This window comes from Coenobita brevimanus, chromosome 93, assembly GCF_032717465.1.
Source record: "Coenobita brevimanus isolate Jiangsu-jjx chromosome 93, ASM3271746v2, whole genome shotgun sequence".
In the NCBI taxonomy this organism is placed as follows: domain Eukaryota; kingdom Metazoa; phylum Arthropoda; class Malacostraca; order Decapoda; family Coenobitidae; genus Coenobita; species Coenobita brevimanus.
The window spans coordinates 26,587,399-26,611,200 of record NC_137046.1 but is presented as its reverse complement, the minus strand read 5'-3'; the positions used below and the strand labels follow the sequence as shown (position 1 = coordinate 26,611,200).

Below are 23,802 nucleotides of genomic sequence, written 5' to 3'. Positions count from 1 at the left end.
ATAACACGATCACAAATGTCACAGTTATCAACAAAGTAAATACAGGAAGTGATCATAGAATGGTGGGTTGCACAGCCAGATTCAATTTCAGAAGTGAAAGAAAGAAGATGATTAAAGATAAAAAGATATGCCCAATAATAGTAAATGAAAACAAAGCAGCCTTTCAGTTGGAAATAAGGAACAGATTTCAGGCTCTTAGTAATGCTGAATGTGACATTGATGAGCTGAATGACAGACTAACAAAAGTGCTAAGAGAATCAGTGGAGATGGTAGGAGAACCTAATGCAGCCAGAGCCAACAAATATTCAGAAAAGACACTTGAACTTATGAAAAAACAAAGGAAATGAAAGTAAAAACAAAGAAAGACAAAATAGGACGAGTGGAATTAAATAACTTATCAACAAAAGACAAAGAGAAGAAAAAAGAAACAGAAACATGGATCAGATCAAAGAAACCATCAAAAATGGTAAAAGTCTGAAACAGGTCTGAAGTAAAATGGCACTAGGAAAGCAAAAAATGACATCACTGAAAGAAAAAAACAGTAAAATCATTAAATGCAGACATCACTGAAAGAAAAAAATGGTAAAATCATTAAATGCAGAGATAAGATGGTGAAGAGAGTTGAAAATTTTTACAAAGAACTGCATGCATCAAAGACAGTAGTACCAATAGCTAACTTTTCAGTTGACACAAGTGAAATACCTGAGGTGGGGGTAGGACAAAAACTCACCGGACAATAATTCACCGGACAATAATTCACCGGACAAAAACTCACCGGCAAATATCTAAGGAGGACAAAAACTCACCGAAATAAAAGAAAGTTTTTTATATGTCAGATATGTTTAAAAATGGTATATTTATGTATTAAAAACTTTTAAAACATAGAAGATTATTTGAACTATAATACTGAAAACCTGGTCCATTAAATGAGTTATTCAAAACAAAGTGAACTCCTAGGTTTAAAAACGGACACACTGCCCAACAGCTCGAAGGAATTCCTCTGTCGATTTCCTACCGGCAACTATATCTTCACATAAACTCTTTAAACGTTTCTGAAGACGAACATAGTTTCTCTTGGTTCTTTTCTTTGGAGGCTCCCCTCTGTCATCCTGCAGCATCATGGTTTTGACTAAGGCTTCATCCTTCCTAATGTTATCAATAACAGTGTAAAAAGATGGATGGGAATGACCAACAAGCTGCTTGAATGATGAATTCCAGGTTTCACTCATATTGTTTGTTCGAGCTGCATCATTTAGGGTATTACTGTGCACATTCCATATACCTGGCAGAAAAGGAGGTGGAAGTCGTCGAATATTGGCTTGTAGTGATTCTGGGCCTTCATTATTTCCAGGAAGTCGTACATGACGGAACGTACCTGTAACATATGTCCTGTCGAAGTATGCAAGGAGGTCTTCAAATTCTTCAGGGGTGTTGTCCTTCAAAAACTGCATACCTTCCTGCACCTTCTCTAATGGAAGAAATGCTAACCCATCCATCATTCCACAGAACAGTCTGCAATCATCATTTTCACGGTAGCAATTCATAAGCCCTAATTCCTGTATCTTACGCCACTTACTTTGCGTCAAGTGGAAGAAACATCTTTAGTAGATACATGAGGACCAAAATAGTACTGACAGCTTGCATGGCAGCTTTCTCAAAATCTAGTACAATTTCTGTGGGATCTGGTGTAAACCCTAGCCTTTCACACCCATCTACAACACTTTGAAGCAGTTCTTCATATATATTTTGTGACTTTCCTGACAGGAATGCATACACGCAAGAAACTGCTGTTTCGCCTAATGGGGCTCTAATAACATAAAGTTGCTGGAAAATTTCTGGAGCCATAGCATAGTTCCCGTCCATGAACCACGTACGGGCCCGGCACAGTAATCGTAAGCACTCATCAGTAGCTTACGAGTATACAACCACTCTGTTGCAGGCATCCGCACCACTGTCATGCAACAGGAATCGTCGTGGCTGTTCACCAGATGTACGTTTCCAATCATCGGTAATATTTAGTTCACGTACATTTGCAGGTTCTTTAGGTAATGCACCTCGCCTCTGCCGACGAAGATCACGTCTGCATGTATCCAGCTGACCAATGTTGGCACGAACCTCGTCACTTGCAGATTCCAATCCCTGAGCAAGCAGCTGGTTTTTGCGACCTTTAGTTTCTCTTGCCAGTTGTTTTAGGGTTGCTCTTAATTTTGTGACAGAAACTAAGGCTTCATCTGCTTCATGGTTGTGATCAACAAAGGAGCGCGGATTCTGCATCTAAAAACGAAAAAAAAAATATATATGAATTCAGTGTTAGTTCTATCTATCTATCTATTGCCGCCGTCTACACTGACTACACTACACGCACTTCATCTTCCAACTTCCATCCTTACTCAACACACTACCCAAATATTTAAATACCCTCACATTTTCCATTTCCTCCCCATCTAGCCTCATTCCACACTCAGTCGCTTCATTCCTTTCAAACAACCTCGCACTTCCTTAAGTATTCCTTATATTAGGGAAACACAACCTTAATGAAACTCCTTACATTTACATCCGTAGTTAGGGCTCCTTTACATTTCAGGCTTGATTGTTGACAGCACTGCCATCGTATCCACTCATTCTTCGATATCTTCTTCACGTACATATATCCATGAACGCACAGCTTTTGGCCACCCTTGTTGTTTTTGATGATCTCCATTGCTACCGATATTGATGTGAGAAACCTGAACACCAATACAATAACGGATAATTCAAACATGTGTGTCGAAGCATGTTTCAAATGTTTCAAGAAAAGCTGTTTCTAAAGCGTCGTATCCTCTTTATCCTCTTTATCCTATTCATAGTGTCAAAGCATGTTTCAAATGTTTCAAAAGAAGGTCTTTTTAAAGTGTCGTAACATGTTTCAAATCATTACTCGTTTTTATTCTCATTAGATATTGCTCGGTGAGTTTTTGTCCTCCTTAGATATTTTTCGGTGAGTTTTTGTCCGGTGAGTTTCTGTCCGGTGAGTTTTTGTCCAGTGAGTTTATGTCCGGTGAGTTTTTGTCCGCGCCCCACCTGAGGTAACACCAGACGAAGTAAATATTTGTCTTAAAAATATGAAAAGAGGGAAGGCTCTGGGAGAAGATGGACTAGTAACAGATTTACTGTTGGATGCAGGTGTAGAAGTACAAAATAGGCTTGCTTACTTATATACCCACTGTATAAAACAGAAGAAAATTCCCCAAACATGGTGTTTTGCAATAGTTATTTTACTCTACAAAAAAGGTGACTCAAAAGATCTTAGTAACTTTCGACCCATTAGCTTATCATCAGCCATTTACAAACCCTTCACTAAAGTCCTTACGAACAGAATAACAACAATTTTGGAGGAAAACCATCCTCGTGAACAGGCAGGATTCCGAAGCGGGTATTCGACCACTGATCATCTATGCACAATGAATCAGCTAATTGAGAAAACTACAGAATATAATAAACCACAGTGGTTAGGTTTTGTTGATTACGAAAAGGCTTTTGATTCAGTGGAGCACATAGCAATTATAAATTCATTGCGAGAACAAGGAGTGAATGAGAACATTGTAAAACTGCTCGAAAACATATATAAAGAGGGAACTGCTACCTTTGCATTACATAAGGACTCGGAAAAAATTAAGATTGAGAAGGGCATGCATCAGGGAGATACAAAATCACCAAAATTATTTGCAACATGCCTAGAAAGTATTTTCAGAAAGCTAGACTGGGAATATAATGGAATGAACATAGATGGAGAAAAGCTAAACCATTTAAGATTTGCAGATGACAGTGTCCTAATCTCAGAAACGGCAGAGGCATTGCAAGAAATGTTAAATGACCTGAACAGAGAAAGTCTGAAAGTAGGGCTGAAGATGAACCGGAGTAAAACCAAAGCAATGTTTAATTCACAGACACCAAAGAGTGTCGTCAGAATAAGCGATGAAATTCTTGAAGAAGTTGAGGAGTACAACTACTTGGGACAAATACTAAAATTAACAAAAGATCATGATAGCAAAATAAAACGACACATTACAATTGGATGGAAAGCTTTCGGTAAACATAGAGACATTATGAAAAGTAGCTTGCCAGTTTGTATGAAACGAAAAGTATATAACAAATGTATAATTCCAACTATGACGTATGGTTGTGAGACCTGGAAACTGACAAAATCAATGGAAAATAAATTAATCCGTTCTCAAAGAGCGATGGAAAGGTCATTGTTGGGAATATCTTTAAGAGACAGGAAAAGATCAATTTGGGTGAGAGAGCAGACTAAAGTCAAAGATATTATAGAAGTTATAAAAGAACAGAAATGGAGGTGGGCAGGACACATAGCAAGAATAAGGGATAACCGATGGAGCAAGAGGCTGACTGACTGGACACTAAGAGATTGTAAGTTTAGCAGAAAAAGGCCAGACAGGAGATGGAGAGATGAGATGAGATAGAGAAATTTGCAGGGAAAATGTGGCAAAGATTGGCTCAGTCAAGGAATTTGTGGAAAAGGTTGGGGGAGGCCTTTGTTCAGCAGTGGACTAGTTATGGCTGATGATGATGATGGTATATATATATATATTTATATAATCCCTCCAGTATCCGACGTAATAGAACCAAAGGCATGTCCGGAAAGTGGTCCCGTCCGGATAGTGGGCCTCAGCTTCCTGGACTTGTACTTAAAGACCCTAACCCAGCCTAACTTTGAAAGCCACCTAATTATCTCTGTACTGGACATGCATAGCACCTATTTAAACCTATTTAAGACCCTATTCACACCAATAATGGACATAAAGCATGAAATAAATGAAAAGGAGCCAAAGAATGAGGAATCAGAAGTGCCTGTACCTCAGCCAGGGTACTTACAGCACGTCTGTGGCCGCCTTCTCTAAGGCTTTGGCAGTGGTGAAAATGCTCTTGAAGCACGTACAGTAATCCATTGTTGTGCTGCACTTACAGTAATTCTTTCCGCTGTGAGTTATAATTGTTTAACACTGCACATTCTGCTCATAATTGCACCACGCCAGTTTCAACCGCCAGTTTTGCACTCCACAGTTAATCCTTTGCACTCTGATTTCTAATTTCTTAACACTGCACAATGCTATAAATTCCTGTGTGGTCTAGTGGCGAGGTATTGCAGTTTATTCGCTGTTTATTCACAAAAACGAGCACGTGGGGCATACATTGCAGTAAGCATCCACTCATGATGACAGTTAGGCAGTAACTGGTGGTGAGGGAGGAGCAGGGTTGCCAGATCGAAACTCAGCCACTTTACCAAACTCCTCAATTTTCATTACCAAATTTAACTTTTCATTACCAAATTCGTAAAGCAATCATTTTTTCTTCACTAATTATCTATCTATCTATCTATTGCCAGACGCCATAATCCCGTAAGGGGTGGCCATTTGACTTTGAGTTAGTTGTTTTACGGGGAGGGGCACTAACCCTCCACCAACCCACTTGTTGACACGTAGGGAGCATGTATGGTTTGGTTATATGGTTACCACCCAGCGTTGTAAATGGTTTCCTGGCTTACAGGAAACCATTTGGCTTGTCACTCAATGTAAAGCCACCTGTAAAGGAAAGAAAAGCAATAAGAAGTGACAGGAAAGATGTGAAAAATAGGAAGAGAGGAGGGCAGGCACAGAAAAAGAATGATAAAGGCTAAGGAAGGAGTAGGCAGCACTACATCAAGTGAGTGGATGATGGTCGCCACCACCAACCACAATACAAGTAGAATATTAATCACTCACCTTATAATTAAGAGCATGTTGATTATTTTCACGCTATGTAGGCTGGCAGATTAATCAGAGAGAGCAGACAATCCACCATCTCCATCCTGTGTATCCTCATACATGTGAAAAACCCATTTGGTAATGCATTATTCTGATTCTGACATTTCTTTGCACCAAACATTTGTTAGTTCAGTCTTGAGGTTGTCCAAATTGGATGTCTTCTTCTCTGCCATGACTTTCTTCATCTTTGCCCAGCAGTTTTCTATCGGATTTAGATCCGGACTGTTGCCAGGCCAGTCGAGGACCTCAATCCGATTATCCTGAAGCCATTGTGTCACCTTTCTTGACTCTTGATATGGAGCCGAATCATGCATGACAAAGTCGCACTCATGAGTTTAACAAATGATCTTTTGGAACTTGAATGTACTGGCCACCATTCATCATCAAGTTCTTAGGAAGAAAGTAGAGGCCTCCTCTTCCCATTTCACCTGAGAAACACCCCAATACCATTACTGATTGTGGGTGCGTAACAGTTGTCACCGTGTAAGCAGGGTCATATCAGCTATGAGAGGCAGGGCGACGAACCTTGGCAGAACGCACCTAGAACACCAGAAATGTGCTTTCATTGGAAAACATAATTTTTCTCCACTCATCTGATTTGCAGTGTGCATACTTCTTGGTAAACTGAATGCACTGCTTCTTCATGCGGTCAGTGAGAAGCGGTTTCTTGGCTGCGGTGCAGCTTGGCAAACCCAGCTCCTTCTGCAAGTGATATTGGATAGTTCGAGTTGAGATGTCTTGTAACAGCTGGGGATGCATTCATTTCAATTCTGCTGCTGCCAGTTGAGGATTCTTGATTACGTACTTCCCTCTTCAGAAGCGTATCTGTACCTCTGGAAGTTGTCCTCTTCTTTCCACTGCCATGCTTGTGCTCTGGTATGACATCAGGTGGCAGGCCGCGCACTGCAGCAAGAATCTTCATGACCGTCGACTTTTCGCATCCATTACATTCACAAATCGTGTTCATAGAGACATTATCCTGTCTCCGTGCAGTGATACAGACCCTCTCATCCCTTGAGCAGTACTTTCCAGGCATGACAACTCGACTCTAGGAAAATAACAGGGCAAATAGTAATGCATACGAAAAAAGAGGGATGTGCAAGCTTGGAGCGACGGGAACATATACTGTACTCCCACTCTCGCTTCTGGGCAAGCACTGACGTGCTGAGTGTTTCATCACCTCCTGCCAACACCAGAGGAGTTGCCAGTTACTTCTTGCCCAAAAAATTCACTTGGCAGAGGTGGAAACACAAAGCAAAGACAGACAACTCTCCCATAGCAATTCTGTGTGTAGGTCCTTCGTCAATTTGCGGTGTGTGTGTGTGTGTGTGTGTGTGTGTATATATATATATATATATATATATATATATATATTACTGTATATACCAGTCTATCCATCTATCAAACTATTGCTAGATGCTTTAATCCCGTAAGGGGTGGCCACAAATAAATTGCCTCCGTGTCGCCATGTCCTCCGACATTTCACTGACCTGCTCCCAGCTCATCCCCCCCCCCCTTCATATACCTCTCCACTCCATCCTTCCATCTCATCCATGGCCTCCCCCTTCCTCTCCCCCTCTCTGCCTCACTCACATACACTCTCCTTATCAGTCTTTCACTCTCCATCCTCTTCACATGGCCAAACCACCTCATATGTTTCTCCTAACACGTCCTATCACATCCACATCCACACCACAACGCCCCTTCACTTCCTTATTTGTCAGTCTCTCTCCATGTGATTCCACATGCTCCTTTCAAATAACTCATTTCTGCTGCTCTCACTTTTGACTTCTGTCCCTCCAACAAGGCCCAAGATTCACTTCCATTAGAGTTGGTATCACAATATTGTCATGTAGTAACTTTTCCACTTCCATCCTCACTTCCCTGTTTCTTATCACTGCTTTCAAAGAACTAGCAACCTTTCTTCCTTGTTGTACCCTTTCAAGCACTTCACCCACTGAACTTCCATCCTTACTTATCACACTACCCAAGTACTTAAGCACACTCACATTATCCATTTCCTCCTCATCCAGCCTCACTGTACATTCACTGACTTCATCTCTCTCAAAGACCATAACTTTGCTTTTCCCTACATTCACCTTTAGATTCCGTTTCTTACACACTCTCGCAGACTCATCCACCAAGCCTTGCAGCTCCCCTTCGTCTTCACTTAACAACACAGTATCATCAGCAAACAACCGTACAGGGAGTTTCCAAACACTGCCCTCTCTCATTGGGGCCACTCCAACATCCACTACAATACCCTGTATTTCTTTTATAACCCCATCCCTATACAGGGTTAACAACCATGGAGACATGACACAATCTTGTTTCAATCCAACCTTCAGATAGAAAAATTCACTTAGTTCACTCTCCACATGCACTGCAGCCTTTGCACCCTCATACATACTCTTCACGGCATTCAGCAACTTCCCATCTACTCCATATATTCATAATACTTTCCACAATCTTTGTCTATCTACCATGTCATATGCTTTCTCCAAACCATAAAGGCCGCATACAACTTCTTTCCCTTCTCTAGAAACTTTTCCACTAAAGATATAAGAAAGAATATCTGATCTACACAACTTCTTCTCTTCCTAAATCCTCCTAGTTCTTCTCCAACTAATTCCTTTGTTATTTCCCAAACTCAATAAGTATCCTGCCATATACTTTTCCTATTACAGTAAGAACACAAATGCCCCTATGATTACCACATACTTCTTTTTCCCCTTTTCCTTTGTATAGGGGAATGATTGTACCTGACTTCCAATCCTCCGAGACTCTTCTTTCCTCCCAGGCCAGTCTGCACATCTTCCACATCCATTCTACTACTATCTCTCCCCCATGCTTCAGCATTTCACCACACACTCTGGCAATAGGAGCCCCCACAAACTCCTGGAAGTTGCCAGTGTTCGCTGGATCACTAAATTGCGTTGGGTCACTACCCACTCAGAGCTGGTATATCTTCCTTTTAAAAAATTTCTATCGGGATTATTACTCATGCATAAAGCATTATACCAGTATTATGTTCATCATTGATGTTTTGCTGATGCTCTAAATGAGATTTGTGTTGAAAAGCTCTCCATGGAGTTTACTAAGAAACATGAAAGCTTATTGTGTGTTTTTGCTTTCAGCACATTTTTACCAAGTGTTATGAATCTCTGTAAAACAATTAACTCTAAGCCATTGGCCACCCCGTTTGGGATACATGGCGTCTGGCAATGAATGAATGAATGAATGTTATGAATCTCAACTGTCGGAAAAATATATCACAGTTTCCAAAGATCGTAATCTTTCATCTGGCAAATTCTGACATGATTCTGTCCATTATACACTTAATAATAGTAAGAATTTTACGGCCGAAATCTTACGGGGCCGAGATCGGCTGACCCGAATTTTTAAAGGCACGATATTCCTCTTGCTTTGAGAAAACATCTCAGTTCTGCTACAGTCTATTTTTCCGCATATATTTTATCTGCGCAGTGGACAATGACACTGTATTTTCCGTAATCATCGGGTAATTTCAAAAGGCGTGGGAGTCAGCTGTGGTGTATACACACCATCAGTGCCGCCCTGGACCCCTGGCAGTGGGTGCACAAACTACTCCACGCTACCCATGCCATATGAGTTCAGTGGGTTCATACGATCTTCAATTGTTTAAGCACCATATTTCCTTCATTTCTTGTGTAAGATACAATTTCTTTATACTCATTTACAACTTTTCCTTACAGATGTACATTCACCACCTAAAAACATGACAGTGATCAATACTCAGGCAACATAACAATCGCATGTAGACTATCCCTAAACTGAGATGGACGCAACCTTTCATTTCTATTATATTTTGATACAGAAGCCATTTTTTCTCCAGTTTTATATGTTGATAAATAAAAAAAATATCCTATTTTCAGTAAAGTAACACAAAAATTATATAACAGAGGGTAATTCAAGTTGCCCCACTTTTGCATTTTACATTAAGTTATCTGGCGAGCGGTGGCATCTTTTTCCAGTTTGTGGGGGCTCCTATTGCTGGAGCTTTCCCCATTTTAACTTTCCTCATTGCTTCCACAACTTCCATCCTGCTGATTCTTCCTCTCTTCTCTTAGTTTTCTTCAGGAGGTGGGCCTCCTTCCACTTTTATAAGTAATTTTTACTTTATAAACTATTCCTTTATTATTTTTAGTGTTTTATTCCTACTAACAGATATTAACTTTATTTTGAATAGGCACTTTTTATTTTGCCGTGTCTTTTCCTTGTTCATCTGGCGGCATATGACCCTGGCAGTTGCACTGCCAGATTGTAATTATTTTCAATCAATCAATCTTCCTCTCTTCTCACATCCCTCCTTCTCCCAGCCATTCCCCAGCCACTTATAATTGTATTACTTTCATTCTCAATGTTCAACAGTTCCTTAGTGTGTTCTCTCCATCTGCTCACTTTTTTTCCCTTCTCCACTAGTAATCTACCATTTTTATCTTTCACACCCCAAGTAACTTCTTTGTCACCCTGTCTAACTCACTTTACCTCTTTCCAGAACATTTTCTTACATTCCCTCCACTTTATACTCAAGTTCCTTCCAAATTCCTCATCCACTCTCTTCTTACTCTCTCTTACTAATCTTTTTTTCTCTCTCTTCCTCTTTACATATAACTTTCTCTTCCGTCTCTCAACTTCTTCCACGCCCCGGTTTCTCATCCACTCACTATACGCTTTCTTCTATTGTGCCAAGGCCTGTCTCACCTCTTCAGTCCACCATACTGTTCCCTGCACCCCGTTTCATCTTCTCTTCACCCCATACAGCACCTCACATACTGCACAGATTTCTTCAGTGAATATCTTGCAGACACCTTCCACGTCCCCCATATGCTCCAATCTATATTTACCCAATCGCTCCTCCACCTCCCTCTTACATTCTGCCTTTTTCCATTCTCTTGTAATTTTTCCATCCTCTTTGTATTAACTACTTCCTCCTGTCCTTCCCTTCTTCTGTTTCTCCATCTTACTTGGATCTTGATTCTGGCCACCACCAAGTGGTGGTCCAAAAGTCCCCTCGCCCAACTCCTATATACTCTTGCATCCATTACACACCTTCTCATCCTTTCATCCACACACACATAATCAGTCATTGCCTTCCATTCATACAGTTCACCACCCACCCTTCTCATCACTCGCCACATATACCTACAGATCATTTTGTCTTGAAGAGGGTATTAGCTATCACCAACCCCCACGTGGCACAAATGTCCACTAAAGCACTGCTATTCCCATCCATCTCTGCAGGCACACCCCACTTACCAACCACTCCATCCACCTTCACATTCCCTACTTTTTCATTCATATCTCCAATCAAAAACGCTCTCTTATTCCTTTCAAACTTTTCCATGCATCCTTCAACATCGGTCCAGAAGTCTTCTCTCACCCTGCTTGCACGATCTTGTGCTGGCGCATACACGCACACAATCACCCACATTTGTAGTTCAAGTTTCAATCTTACCCACACAATCCTTGAGCCAACTGATCCATACTCTCTTATATCCTCCTTCCATTTGTTATTCACAACAGTACACACTCCTTCTTTGGCCCTCTCATTCTCACCTACTCCTGTGCATATACCCCATCCATACTCCCATTTTCTCACACCCTCTCCTCTCCATTTAGTTTCAGTTAATCCACATACATCCACTTTCACTCCCCCAAGCACCTGGACAATCTCTCTTTCTTTCACCTCATCATTTTCACCCCTTACATAGTACTTGGATGGGTGACCGCCTGGGAACACCAGATGCTTTTGGCATCCCTACATGTCAAGTGGGGTTGGTGGAGGATTAGTGCCCCTCCCTGTAAAACAATTAACTCTAAGCCCTTGGCCACCCTGTCTGGGATACATGGCATCTGGCGATGAATGAATGAATGAACATTCCATGTAGCTATCCGTACCAAGTCCTTTGTTTGTCCATAGTCGTCACCTTTTGGCCAGTTCTAGTCCAAGGCTACTTGTTCGTATTTTTTGTTAGTTGTTTTCCGGGGAGGGGCACTAACTCTCTGCCAACCCACTTGTTGTCACGTAGGGAACATGTGTTGGTTGATTGTAAGGTTACCACCCAGTGTTGTAAATGCTTTCCTGGTTTACAGGAAATCATTTGGCTTGCCACTTGACAAAAAAAAAAGGCCAGGTGGTGCTCAGAACTTACTGGGGAACACACATACAGGTAGTTGGTGGCTGGCAGGACAGGAGGTAAACAAAACATGGTGGCTGTAGTGTGCACACTTGCCACCAGGGCTGGGCTGTGATTGGCTGCTGGGTCTAGGTTGTCTGTGACTGGCTAGCAGCCGTGGAATACATCATGGGTGCCCGGGTATTATAAATCTCCTCAGAAATGAGCCACTTTGGAATCTAGGAACTTCATTTTTCGAGTTTTTTCCACGGAATAAAAAAAAAAATAGGGACAGGTTGGGCAAAGTACAAGTACTGCGGATTACAAATCCGCCTTGAAAAATTCGGAATGTTGTAATATTTACTGTAGATTACTGGTGGTCAGATTGGAAGACTTTTACTGTACGTAGCCATTATCACTCAAACCAGCCACTCCTCAATCCAGGCTTTCTCATTGCTCACTTCACCACTTCCCTAGGGACTCTGTCAAAGGCCTTCTCCAAATGAACAAAAAGAAAGTACAGCTTCCATTTCTTTTCTGTATGTTTTTCTTGAACCTGTTAGACAGTGAATATGGTATCAGTGTCCCCTTTGCCTGGCATAAACCCAAACTGCATCTCATCAGTATTCACTCCCTCCATTAACATAGCTTCACTTTTTGAGGCACCCATATTTTCAGACTTTACCAGATGGAGTGGGCATCACCTTCCTTCTCACATAGCACTGAATGAGTACAGTAGTACTAGCACTTCCACAGCAAGCTCTGACAGTGCATAGGGTTTTTGTTTCTTGTGCAGTAAGGCATGAGAAACTGAAAAAAGACACCTTTTTTCAAAAAGGAGACAAGATGTGAATGACTTTTGGGAAAAGTGATCATGCCTCATGAGTCATTCTTATTTGAGACTAGAAGTAATGGCATCACAGTACCCAGCCTTGGAGTCCCCAAGGGGAGAGGGGACCATAAAAGCCTCCACCATCTGCCCTTCTTCCGGTGATAGCCAAAAGTGATGCTTGGAACCACTGTCTGACTTACCTCTTCATTTCTGTAACATTTGTGGTCTTTCCTCCTCACTGTTGAACACTTCTCCCCTAAACCTCACCTTCTCTTCCTCACTGAGACTCTGCTGTCTGCAGCAACTGATTGCAAACCCTTCTCTGTATTCTCCTACTTTCTCTATACAGTACTCACTTCAAAGGCAAAGGTAGCTGTTGTGTATATGTATGAAACAAAATGTCTTGCTGTCATGTTACTGAACTTGAATCTTATGAATTATCAGTTCTCTGGCTTTGGCCATCTTGTCACTTTCTAAATATATCTGTGCTATGTATGTACTTTTCCCTTAATTCTATTGACTATGAAAAATTCTTTGACTCTCTTACATCTAAGATGGAACACATCCTGTCATGTTTTCCTTTCTTTGAAACCTCCATGCTAAGTTATTTCAATGTTCACAACCACCTTTGACACTCCTATCCGTTCACAGATCCACCTGCTGAACAAGCATACATCGTTTTTATCCATAAAAACCTACAGCAGCTTGTACAGCACCCTATCTGTATCCTTGACCGCCTTGGAGAGAGTTCTAACATACTTGACCTCTTCCTTACAACTAATCTTTCTGCTTATGCTGTTAATTATTTCATTCCATTGGGCTCCTCTGATCACAACCGCATCACCTTAACCTGTCCTATCGTGCCTGTAAAGCCTGTGGACCCTCCCAAGAAGAAGCGGCTGTGGCACTTTGGAGCTGCTGATTGGGAGGCTGTCAGGCTGTACTTCTTTGATTTGCCTGGAATGATCATTTCTTCCATGACCGAGAGCCATCTGAGTATGCGTCATGCATTACAGAGGTTATTCTCTTGGGCACAAAGCACATATTCCTTTCTGTTATCCTGTGATCATTGTAAAAAAAAAAAAAAAAATTGGTTTGTTCATGTTTGTTCTAATGCTGCCCACAACAAGGTCTACAAAAGGTAAAGGAGCCAGCCCATCACTGAATCTCATTTCTTTTATGTTTCGGCCCAGAATTGTACTAAGTTTGTTGTTCGCTCTACTAAAAGTAATTTCATTCATACTAAATGCTCTGAACTGTCCGACTCAGTTTCTTCCCGCTTATTCGGGGACTTTGCCAAGAACCGTTGTAATAACTTAACTTCATGATTCTTCCCTCATTTTTTCCACTCTGATGGTTCTGTAGCTGTTTCTTCAACTGATTGAGCAGAACTCTTCACTCAGATTTTCTCCTTGAATTACATCTTAGACGATTCCTGTGCTGTTCCTCCATCACTGCTCCCTTCTGACTTCCTCATGACCAACATTAAAATTTCATCAGCTGATGTATTTTCTGCCATCACTGGCCTCAATGCTAACAAGGCATGTGGACCTGTTGGGGTCTCTCCTGATGTCCTCAAGAACTGTGCCTCTCTGTTTACACCCTGCCTAGGTAAACTCTTTTGCCTTTGTCTGTCAGCTTGTACCTTTCCTTCTTGTTGGAAGTTTGCTCTCATTCAGCCTGTTCCAAAGAAGGGTGACCATTCCCAGCCCTGTAACTATCACCCTATTGCTTTAACCTCCAGTATTTCTAAAGTTATTAAATCTTTTCTTAACAAAAAATTTTTAAAGTACCTTTCCCATCACAACCCTCTAAAGATCATCAGTATATGTTCCATCTGGGACACTCCACTGGCGATCGTCTCACCTTCCTTTGAGACTCTTGGTCATCCTCCTGTTGGGTGTTTGGTGAAAGCTTTGACATTGCACTTGACCTCTCAGAGGCTTTTGATCAAGTCTGATATAAATTTCGAATTTCCAAACTGCCCTCTCATAGTTTCTATCCTTCTGTCTGTGCCATCATTTGTAATTTCCTTTCTGGTTGTTCTGTGGCTGCTGTTGTAGACAACCACTGTTCTTCTTCTGGAGTTATCAATAGTGGTGTTCCTCAGGGCTCTGTCCAATCACCTACTCTCTTCCTTCTATTCATCAGTGACCTTCTAAGCTGTACATCCAGTAAACCTAATCTGCAGATCTAATCCTATCCACTCACACCATTCGCCATTCCATCTGCTTCATGCAGTGTCCATCCTAGCAGTTACTTCAGCAAACAAGGGATGAGGCTCTGGCACACTTAATGTCTGACTTGACTCATATCTCTGATTGGGGTAAGAGTAATCTTGTTGTTTTTAATGCACCAAAAACTCAGTTCATACATCTTTTGACCCATCATAATCATCCATAGGAGTATCCTCTAATTTTTAATAATATCCAACAAAATCCTGCATCATCATTGAACATACTTGGGGTTTCATTCTTTTGGCATTTATCTTGGAAAGATCATCTTACCACTACTTTAATATCTGCTTCCAAGAGATTAGGTGTGCTAAGCTGACATCATGCCTTCTTTACCCTTGTATGGTTGTTGACTTTATACAGGGGTTTTATTCACCCCTGTGTACAGTACAACTCTCATGTAAGAGGAGGCTTCACACATACAGCTTGTCAGTAAGGCAGAGTCAAAGGGTTTCCATCTCATTAATTCTCCTTCTCCTACCGGCTCCCTTCAACCTCTGTTGGTTTGCTGCACTGTTGCATTTTTATCTCTTTTTCTGTCATCATTTCAATGGTCACTGCTCCTCAGAAATGTCTGCATGCATCTCTTCACCACTACAGCAGGTGCGTAGCGCCTGTCTGGCAGCAAACTGTCATCCCTTTTCTGTCCAGCTCTCTAATGCACGAGTTAACTGTTACTCCAAGTCCTTCATGTATGCAACAAGTCAGCTCTGGAACTGTCTTCCTCTGTCTGTATTTCCTACTTCCTATGACTTCCAGTCTTTTAAAGGCAGTGTTTCCAAGCATCTTGAAATGAATGGTTCTTGAATTTGGCTCTCTGTTATCTTGTTTTGATTTTTTCATGGAGGGAACAATCTTGCAGGCTTCTAGCCTTTGGTTCCCTTTTCTGTTCATTAAAAAAGAAAAAAATCCTCGTCTCTCTGAATCTGGAATATTCTTCTCATTATTAATTCCAGTGACTGAATGTTGTCATAATCTTGATGTGACCTCCTAAGGTGTCTCCAAAATTTGCTCACTGAGAATGAAAAATTGTGTGTTGGTTGAAGAAGAATATTTTTGTTATTATTTTGCCATTTGCACTGTATATCCGTTAGCAAAGTTACATTATTATTTTGGTTAAACTCTTACTAATACAGGTCCAAGATAATCTATCTATCTATCTATCTATTGCCAGACGCCTCAATCCCGTTTGGGGTGGCCACAAACAAATCGCCTCCCAAGTCGCCCTGTCCCCCGCCATTTCACTGCCCTGCTCCCAACTCACACCCCCCTCTCTCATATACCTCTCCACCCCATCCCTCCATCTCATCCTCGGCCTCCCCCTCCCTCTTCCCCCCTCCACCTCACTCACATACACTCTCTTCGTCAGTCTTTCACCTTCCATCCTCTCCACATGGCCAAACCACCTCAGTGTGTTCCTCATAACGCTCCCTATCACATCCACATTAACACCACAACGTTCCTTTATATCTTCATTCGTCAGCCTATCTCTCCATGTGACTCCACAGGCTCCTCTTAAATAACTCATTTCCACTGCTCTCACTCTTGACTTGTGTCCTTCCAACAACGTCCAAGCTTCACTTCCGTACGTTAGAGTTGGTATCACAATACTGTCATGTAGTAACTTTTTCACTTCCATGCTCACTTCCCTGTTTCTTATCACTGCTTTCAAAGAACCAGCAACCTTTCTTCCCTGCTGTACCCTTTCAAGCACTTCACCCTCCAAACCTCCATCCTTACTCATCACACTACCCAAGTACTTAAACGCACTCACATTTTCCAATTCCTCACCATCCAACCTCGCTGTACATTCACTGACTTCACCTCTCTCAAAGACCATCACTTTACTCTTCCCTACATTCACCTTCAGATTCCGTTTCTTACACACTCTCCCAAACTCATCCAGCAAGCCTTGCAGCTCCCCTTCGTCTTCACTCAACAACACAGTATCATCTGCAAACAACAGTACAGGGAGTTTCCAAACACTATCCTCTCTCACCAGGGCCACTCCAACATCCACCACCCTACCTTGTACCTCTTTTATTACCCCATCCATGTACAGATTGAACAACCATGGAGACATGACACATCCCTGTTTCAACTCAACTTTCAAAGAGAAAAATTCACTTAGTTCACCATCCACACGCACTGCAGCCTTCGCACCATCGTACATACTCTTCACAGCATTCAACAACTTCCCATCTACTCCATATATTCTTAACACTTTCCACAATCCTTGTCTATCCACCCTGTCATATGCTTTCTCCATATGATGAAAAAAAAAAAAAAATCCATCATCTAGCTATCATCCAGTCCTGTATTACATAATCAGGAAGAAGCAGATCAAGGTTAGGCTACTTAATTTTATGGTGAGAGTGACTGGTCACATGTCTCTCTTCAGCATTATGTGAGCAATCCTCCTGAACTGAACCCTGATGGGCCACATCTAGTTGAAGTGCCATAACCCACTAGAGGACCAAGTATCCCACTTGCTTGGTTTTATTTCTTACTACCCAGAGTACAGGAAACCTTCTGACTTGTTGCTCAGTGAAGAGTAATCTATAAGTAGCACACCACCCACCCACTCAAGGTGGCTCTACCCAGAGTGGTGAGCTAAATATTATTTTTTAATTTATTTTCTTTAAATACTGTGTCAGATGATGACATTTAATCAACAAATGGATAACCAGTGTGCTAGTGGGGGAAGGCATTCCAATTAGATGCAGCCAATCAGGGTTAAATTCCAAGTGATAGCAAGATTTTCTGTTCACATAGTGATACCATACTCAGAGGTTAGTGATTGGTTACTGTTACTTTTAATATCTGGATCAAATAGCCTAGCCCTGGGCTTGTGTGTTCCTGGTGGAGGAATGCAGGATAAGATAGTGAATGGATGGATGAACCTTTTTTTCATAATATTCTCTGTGTCAGATTTTGTGACCTTTGAACTCTGGTAATGATTAAGTTTGTTAGAGGTTAGTTAGTATTTTTTATGGATATTGCTTTATAAATTCAACTTTGTTTCATTAAGTAAACAATCATATGCAAAGCAGAGTGTGTTTTTTGTGTATTTAACATACATTTATTGTTCTACAGGAGCGGGTGCGCATAATGGCAGAGAGAACAGAGGGACTAATGCAGAGAATTGAAGATATGCATAGCAAATTTATAGCCGCAATGACTTCTGTCAACAATCTTGATTTCCATGTAAAGCGTCTAGAGGATACAATCGATCACATGAAGAGTAGCTATGAAGTGGTACATCGGTTTATGTTGGGTCATGTGAAACACAAGAGGTCCAGTTCCCCTTGTTCTGGATCAGGTACCCCAGGATCAGCATCCCCTTCACGTTCTGTTTCCCAAACCAGCCTACACCGTATGCTGGAAGAGACTGAGAAGCAGATGTACCATCGGCATCCTTCTGAACCAGACCCAAGCGAGCATGAGATGAGTGACACTACTGATGCTGAGCATGAGGGAGGTCATAAAGTGTCACCCAAAGTGTCAGGTTATAGGGGTTCAGTGAAATCTGTTGAGACTGGCATACTAGAAGAGTTAAAATTAGAACCTGTGGAATCCACCAGCTCACAGAAACTCAGGCATCAGTCTCACCATCCCAGGCCAAGACAAGATTCTGAATCTGGTAGTTCATTAGGTTGGGCATCAAGAGAACGGAAGCTGTCTGGAGGAAGAAAGAGCAGTATACGTAATAAAGCTAGCAAAAAATCTAGTGTTGTTACTAAAGTGTTCAGCCCATCAAAAGTATGCTTCATGGATATTGCTGATGACTCTGATTCTGCTGGAGATATAGAGGTAATGGAGAGGAAATTGAGTGCAGAAGATGACATGCATTTTAGATACTTAAGATCTCTGTCAGCTCCTGATGATGCATCAGCCCTACACTCACATCCCAAATATGAAAGAAGCCTGTCAACTTCCTCTTCTAGACCTATTATACAAGTAATTCCTCCATCCTCTCCTCCTCATCTTTTTGCATTTGCCAGTGAGTATACTAGCCTGGCTGATGAACTGGAAACAGTGTGTATGTCTCGTTTGACCCCGCCTTCCTCTCCACATGTGCGCTATCATAGTTGTGCAGCACCACAGCTCCGCAGGCGGCACTTTTCAGAGTCTGCCAACCCTGCTATCACAATCAGTTCTAATCCTTTACGTGATGCAGAGGAAGCAGATTATCAGCTGATGGAAGGTTTGATTCAGCGTAGAATGCATAGGGATTCTGAGAACTTAGCAGTTTCTTTGGAGGATCTTTGTTCAGTCAGAACTGATCTTTCTGACACTGAAGATGGAGCAGCTCCAGTTATTATCAGAAGAGATTCAAAAGCAGTAGAACTGAGAAAGAGACACAGTACAACTAGCATTGACATTATCCAGTCTGGCTTGTTATCAGTACCTAGGCCTGCCCAGTTCACCTCGCATTCCCTTTCCCCTGTGATGAGACGGACATCTGTCATTGGTGGTGAGGGGATTCGGTTAGCTGTCTCCCAGCCAAGCAGTCCAAACACTCGCCGGTCTTCCATACATGAGGAGATGCACAGTCATTGGGCTTCCTCTGGTGCTCTGCCAGTACTCAGAGGACGGCAGAGGTCAAGGCCTTCATCCCGTCCATACTCCCCATCTCCCATATCAGCACCCTCAGAACTAGATGAGCCCTGTTTTTTCACTACTTTGCATCCCACTGACCCCCAGCCATCAATGTCAACTCTCCAGGTGCCAGTTCTTAGTGAGTCAGAGGCCAGGCCAAAAGATGCCATCACAGAAACAGAGTGTTAGGGCCTTCACACTCAGGATGAAATTATGAGGCTTTATTTTTTTTTAGCAACATTAATTTCAAAGGGTTGCTATAGATTTACTGAGTTTTAAAATGAAAGTCAGGCCACAAGATGTTATCAAAAACACAGTTTCATGATCACTGCTCTCAGGCTTGAATAGTTGACTTCCTTAAGTATTGATTTTTAAACACTTTTTATCCATTAATAGGGTTATGTGCAATAATTTTACCATGTCTGTAAATAGTTTACTTTAGTAGGTTATTTATGCAGTTATAAATTTCATGTTTATTCCCGCAATTTGTTAAATATATTTGGAGGAAAGCAATAATAAATGTCACTTGTGTTGTTCCTTATGAATACAGTGATATCATTCAGCAATAGGAAAGCCATTGTATACATGTGCTAGCTTTTAGATATATTAATAGTTTAAGAGAGGGGAGGAGTTGGAATCAGTGAAAAGGAATGTAGTGAATCTGGACAGCCTGTGAAATGCACATAGGGATTGTTTAGTTAGGAATGCTAAAGTGGTGTGTGGTGTGGCAAGAGTAACAACAAAGAAGAAAGGTATGGCATGGTGGGATGAAGAGGTTAAGAGAGCAATGGAGGGGAAGAGGAAGAAGTGGCTAGAGTGGCTTAAGGACAAGGGTTCGTTTTAAATAAGAACTGAATACATTGAGAGCAAGAACCACATAAAGAGACTAGTGAAGAGGAAAAAGAGGTAAATGATGATCTAGGAAGAAAAATGAATGTATATTACTCTGAAAATAGGAAGTTATGCTGGAAAGAGATGCGGAAATGTAGAAGTGGCAGCGCAAAGAAATGTGTAAGTATGAAGGATGTTAGTGGTTGATTATTAACCCATGGGGATGAAGTAAGGACCAGATAGAAAGAGTATTTTGAAAGCCTGATGAATGGGAAAAGAGAGAGCAGAGCTGCTGTAAACATGATTGGTTTTGGGAGGTGTGCAATGAAGGAATGCAGTGCCAGGAAACGTGACACTCGCTCAGGTGAAGGATGCTGTAAAGTGGCTGAAAAATGGGAAAGCAGCTGGAATTGATGAGGTGTATGCAGAGATGATTAAGTGTACATGTAGTGGAGAGAGCAGAATGAAGTGCTTGTTGGAGATATGTAAGAAGGCTTGGATGAATGAAACTGTGCCAGCAGAGTGGAAAATGGCTGTGGTTGTATCCCTGTTCAAAAATAAAGGTGAGCGAAGTGAGTGCAAGAATTATCGTGGCATAAGTTTATTGAGTGTGGTAGGGAAGGTATATGGAAGAATTATTATAGAGAAAGTGAGAGAGATATCAGAAGTCCTAGTGAGTGATGAATAGGGTGGCTTCAGGAGTGGCAGAGGATGTGTGGATCAAATATTTGCAGTGAGACAGATAGTGGATAAGGCTTTTGAGAAGGACTATAAGATGTTTATGGCATTTATGGATCTGTGAAAGGCATACAACAAATTAGACAGAAGAATTGTGGAAGGTTTTTAGCATGTACGATGTAGATGGGAAGCTGCTAGGAAGCCGTCAGGAGTTTTTATGAGGGTAGGGAGGCATGTGTAAGGGTAAATGGGCATCTAAGTGAATGGTTCACAGTCAGTATGGGTGTGCGACAAGGATGTGTGATGTCCCCATGATTGTTTAATATATATTTACGGATGGGGTGATGAAAGAAGTAAAAACATGAGTAATGGAGAGAGGGATGGCACTGGTAATGAATGGTGATGGATGGAATATCTCAAATTTGTTGTATGCTGATGATGTGGTACTACTTGCAAATACTGGACAAGAACTTGGTTGGCTAGTGCAAAGTTTTGCTGATGTCTGTGAGCATTGTGCCATGAGAGTAAACACAGAAAAGAGTAAAGTGATGGTATTGAAAGAGAAGGTGATTCCCAGTGTGATTTACAGTGAATGGAGAGAGACTGGAATTGGTGAGAGAGTTCAAATACCTGGGGACAGTGATAGAAAGGAGGGGAAAATGTGCAAAATAAGTGGAAAGTGGAGTGACACAAGAAAGGAAAGTAGCTGGTGCTATGAAGGCCTTGATAAGAGACAGAGGCTTGAGTGCTGCAGCTGCACGAGTCTTACCTGAAGGAGTGTTATTATCAACTTTAACAAATGGGTGTGAGACTGTGGTATGGCATGAAAATGAAAAGTTAAGAGTGAGAGCAATGGAGATGGGACTGCTGAGGAATGTATGTCGAGTACAGAGAGTGGACAGGATATGTAATAATGTGACTCATGAAAGATGCGGAGTGAGGAAGTTTGTGGACACCAGAATCAAAGAGAGTGTACTAAGATGGTATGGTCATGTGGAGAGAATGGATAACAAGAAAGTGGTCAAAAGGTATATCTGAGAGAATTTGAAGGAGGGAGGAGGCAAGGTAGGCCAAGGAGAAGGTGGAGGATATGGAGGATCAGTGTGCAAGGAAGAGAGGTATGGAAGTTGGTGAGGCTAGGGATCTGACAAGTGATGTACTGGCTGGATGAATGTTGTGAGAAGAAGCACATGATCAGGGATTTGGGCCTTTGGCACCCCTTTTTAAGGTGACAGTGTCCAGATTGACTCTAATGGATATGTTTATGTGAAGCTACAGAATGTGGTGAAAGTTTTTTGGTATATCAGATAGAGCCAGGATTCCGGGGGCTTGAGTAATGAGTGAATGGAAGTGTGGCCCATTGGATTGGGTAGACTTGGGCTGTCTGGACGTTGCTACTCCTCACCGTGCCCGAGGGTGGGAAAGGAGGTCCGGATGATGATGATGATGATGATGATGATAAGAGAGTTATGCATATCACCAAAAAATCAATTCAGGTCAAATTTGCTTTAGCTCAATATAATTTTTAATATTAATCTGTTCCAGCTGTACAGGCTCTCATCTAAAAGACTGTAGATACATGTAGTGCAAAATGCAAGAGAAGACATTTTTTTTTCTGTTTTATTTTATGCCTGTTTCATGTACCGATTATGATCATCCGTGATTTGTCACTTTATGCAAGGATCATTTTTTTGTAGCATAATGGAAAGAGTAAACAATAATTTTTTGGTAGCTTCTGTCCACTGTTTTTTGTGCGTGTGTTTGTGATGGTTTTCAAGTTTTATCATAGAAATATTAAAAGAAAGCAGTAATTAGACAAGTGATAATACTGCAAAAACTTTAATGCAGATGTAGTAAGAACTTATCCTTCTCTAACTCATTCTGACATATCCTCCAAGCACAAAATATTACTGAACTTAATGATTTTGCACACAGCAGTGCAGCATCTGTGGGATACTTTAGCATGATATATTTGCAGTGTTGTGACAGTGCATGATGTTATTATTACTGTAATACCACTTTGTACGATTTTCCAAAAATCTGGATTTCCAGCTAGACCAATCAAACGTCACTGCATCATGAAGATTACTATCAGTTTGCCTGCAGCAGCTCTACTTCAAGAGCAGTGGCACTATCACCTGTCTGTGATCTGATTTCTCAAGAGTTTCTTATTTGAAAAAATATTGCCCACCTTTAGAAATCTTGTAAAGTGGCAGGTAAAAAAAAAAAAAAATCCTGGCTGGGAGGGTTTGGTGCCTGAAGAGCTAAGTATTCCTTTCTGTGCCAGGGTTAAGCTCCCCTACTACTTAATTACCCTGATAGGAAAGAAAATCACACTGATGGCAAACAAAGAATGGCCAGGCACTCAGAAGTCCTTCAGCCAGACCTGCCTCTCACTCTTTTGATCCCTCAAGTATAGCAACATCCTCAGTTTGCAATGCAAAGGTGTTTTGTTTTTCATTCTGAATATCCAAATTAACACTGAAAAAGGGAGAGCAAGGAAGTTCATCGTCATCCTCATACAATCCTGTGGCACACCATGAGGAGTGTAGGAGCCCGGGGCCAGGCAAGTTGGTCCTGACATTTAAGATGAGAATGACCAGCCTCACTCAACCCTAAGTGGCATTTTGTGAGCAATAAACCCCAACCACCCCGTGGATATAAAC

At 41.5% G+C, this 23,802-nt stretch overlaps 1 protein-coding gene across 1 annotated transcript in view; it reads left to right on the top strand.

Moving 5' to 3' along the window:
* Trpm (transient receptor potential cation channel, subfamily M) overlaps nt 1-20,053 on the top strand; it is a 933,145-nt gene extending 913,092 nt beyond the window's left edge. Inside the window, exons 24-25 of the mRNA XM_080282376.1 lie at nt 18,122-18,818; nt 18,927-20,053. Coding sequence (XP_080138502.1) covers nt 18,122-18,818; nt 18,927-19,816 — 1,587 coding nt within the window. The 3' untranslated portion in view covers nt 19,817-20,053. The remainder of the gene's footprint in view (nt 1-18,121; nt 18,819-18,926) is intronic.
* The last annotated feature ends 3,749 nt before the right edge of the window (nt 20,054-23,802 follow it).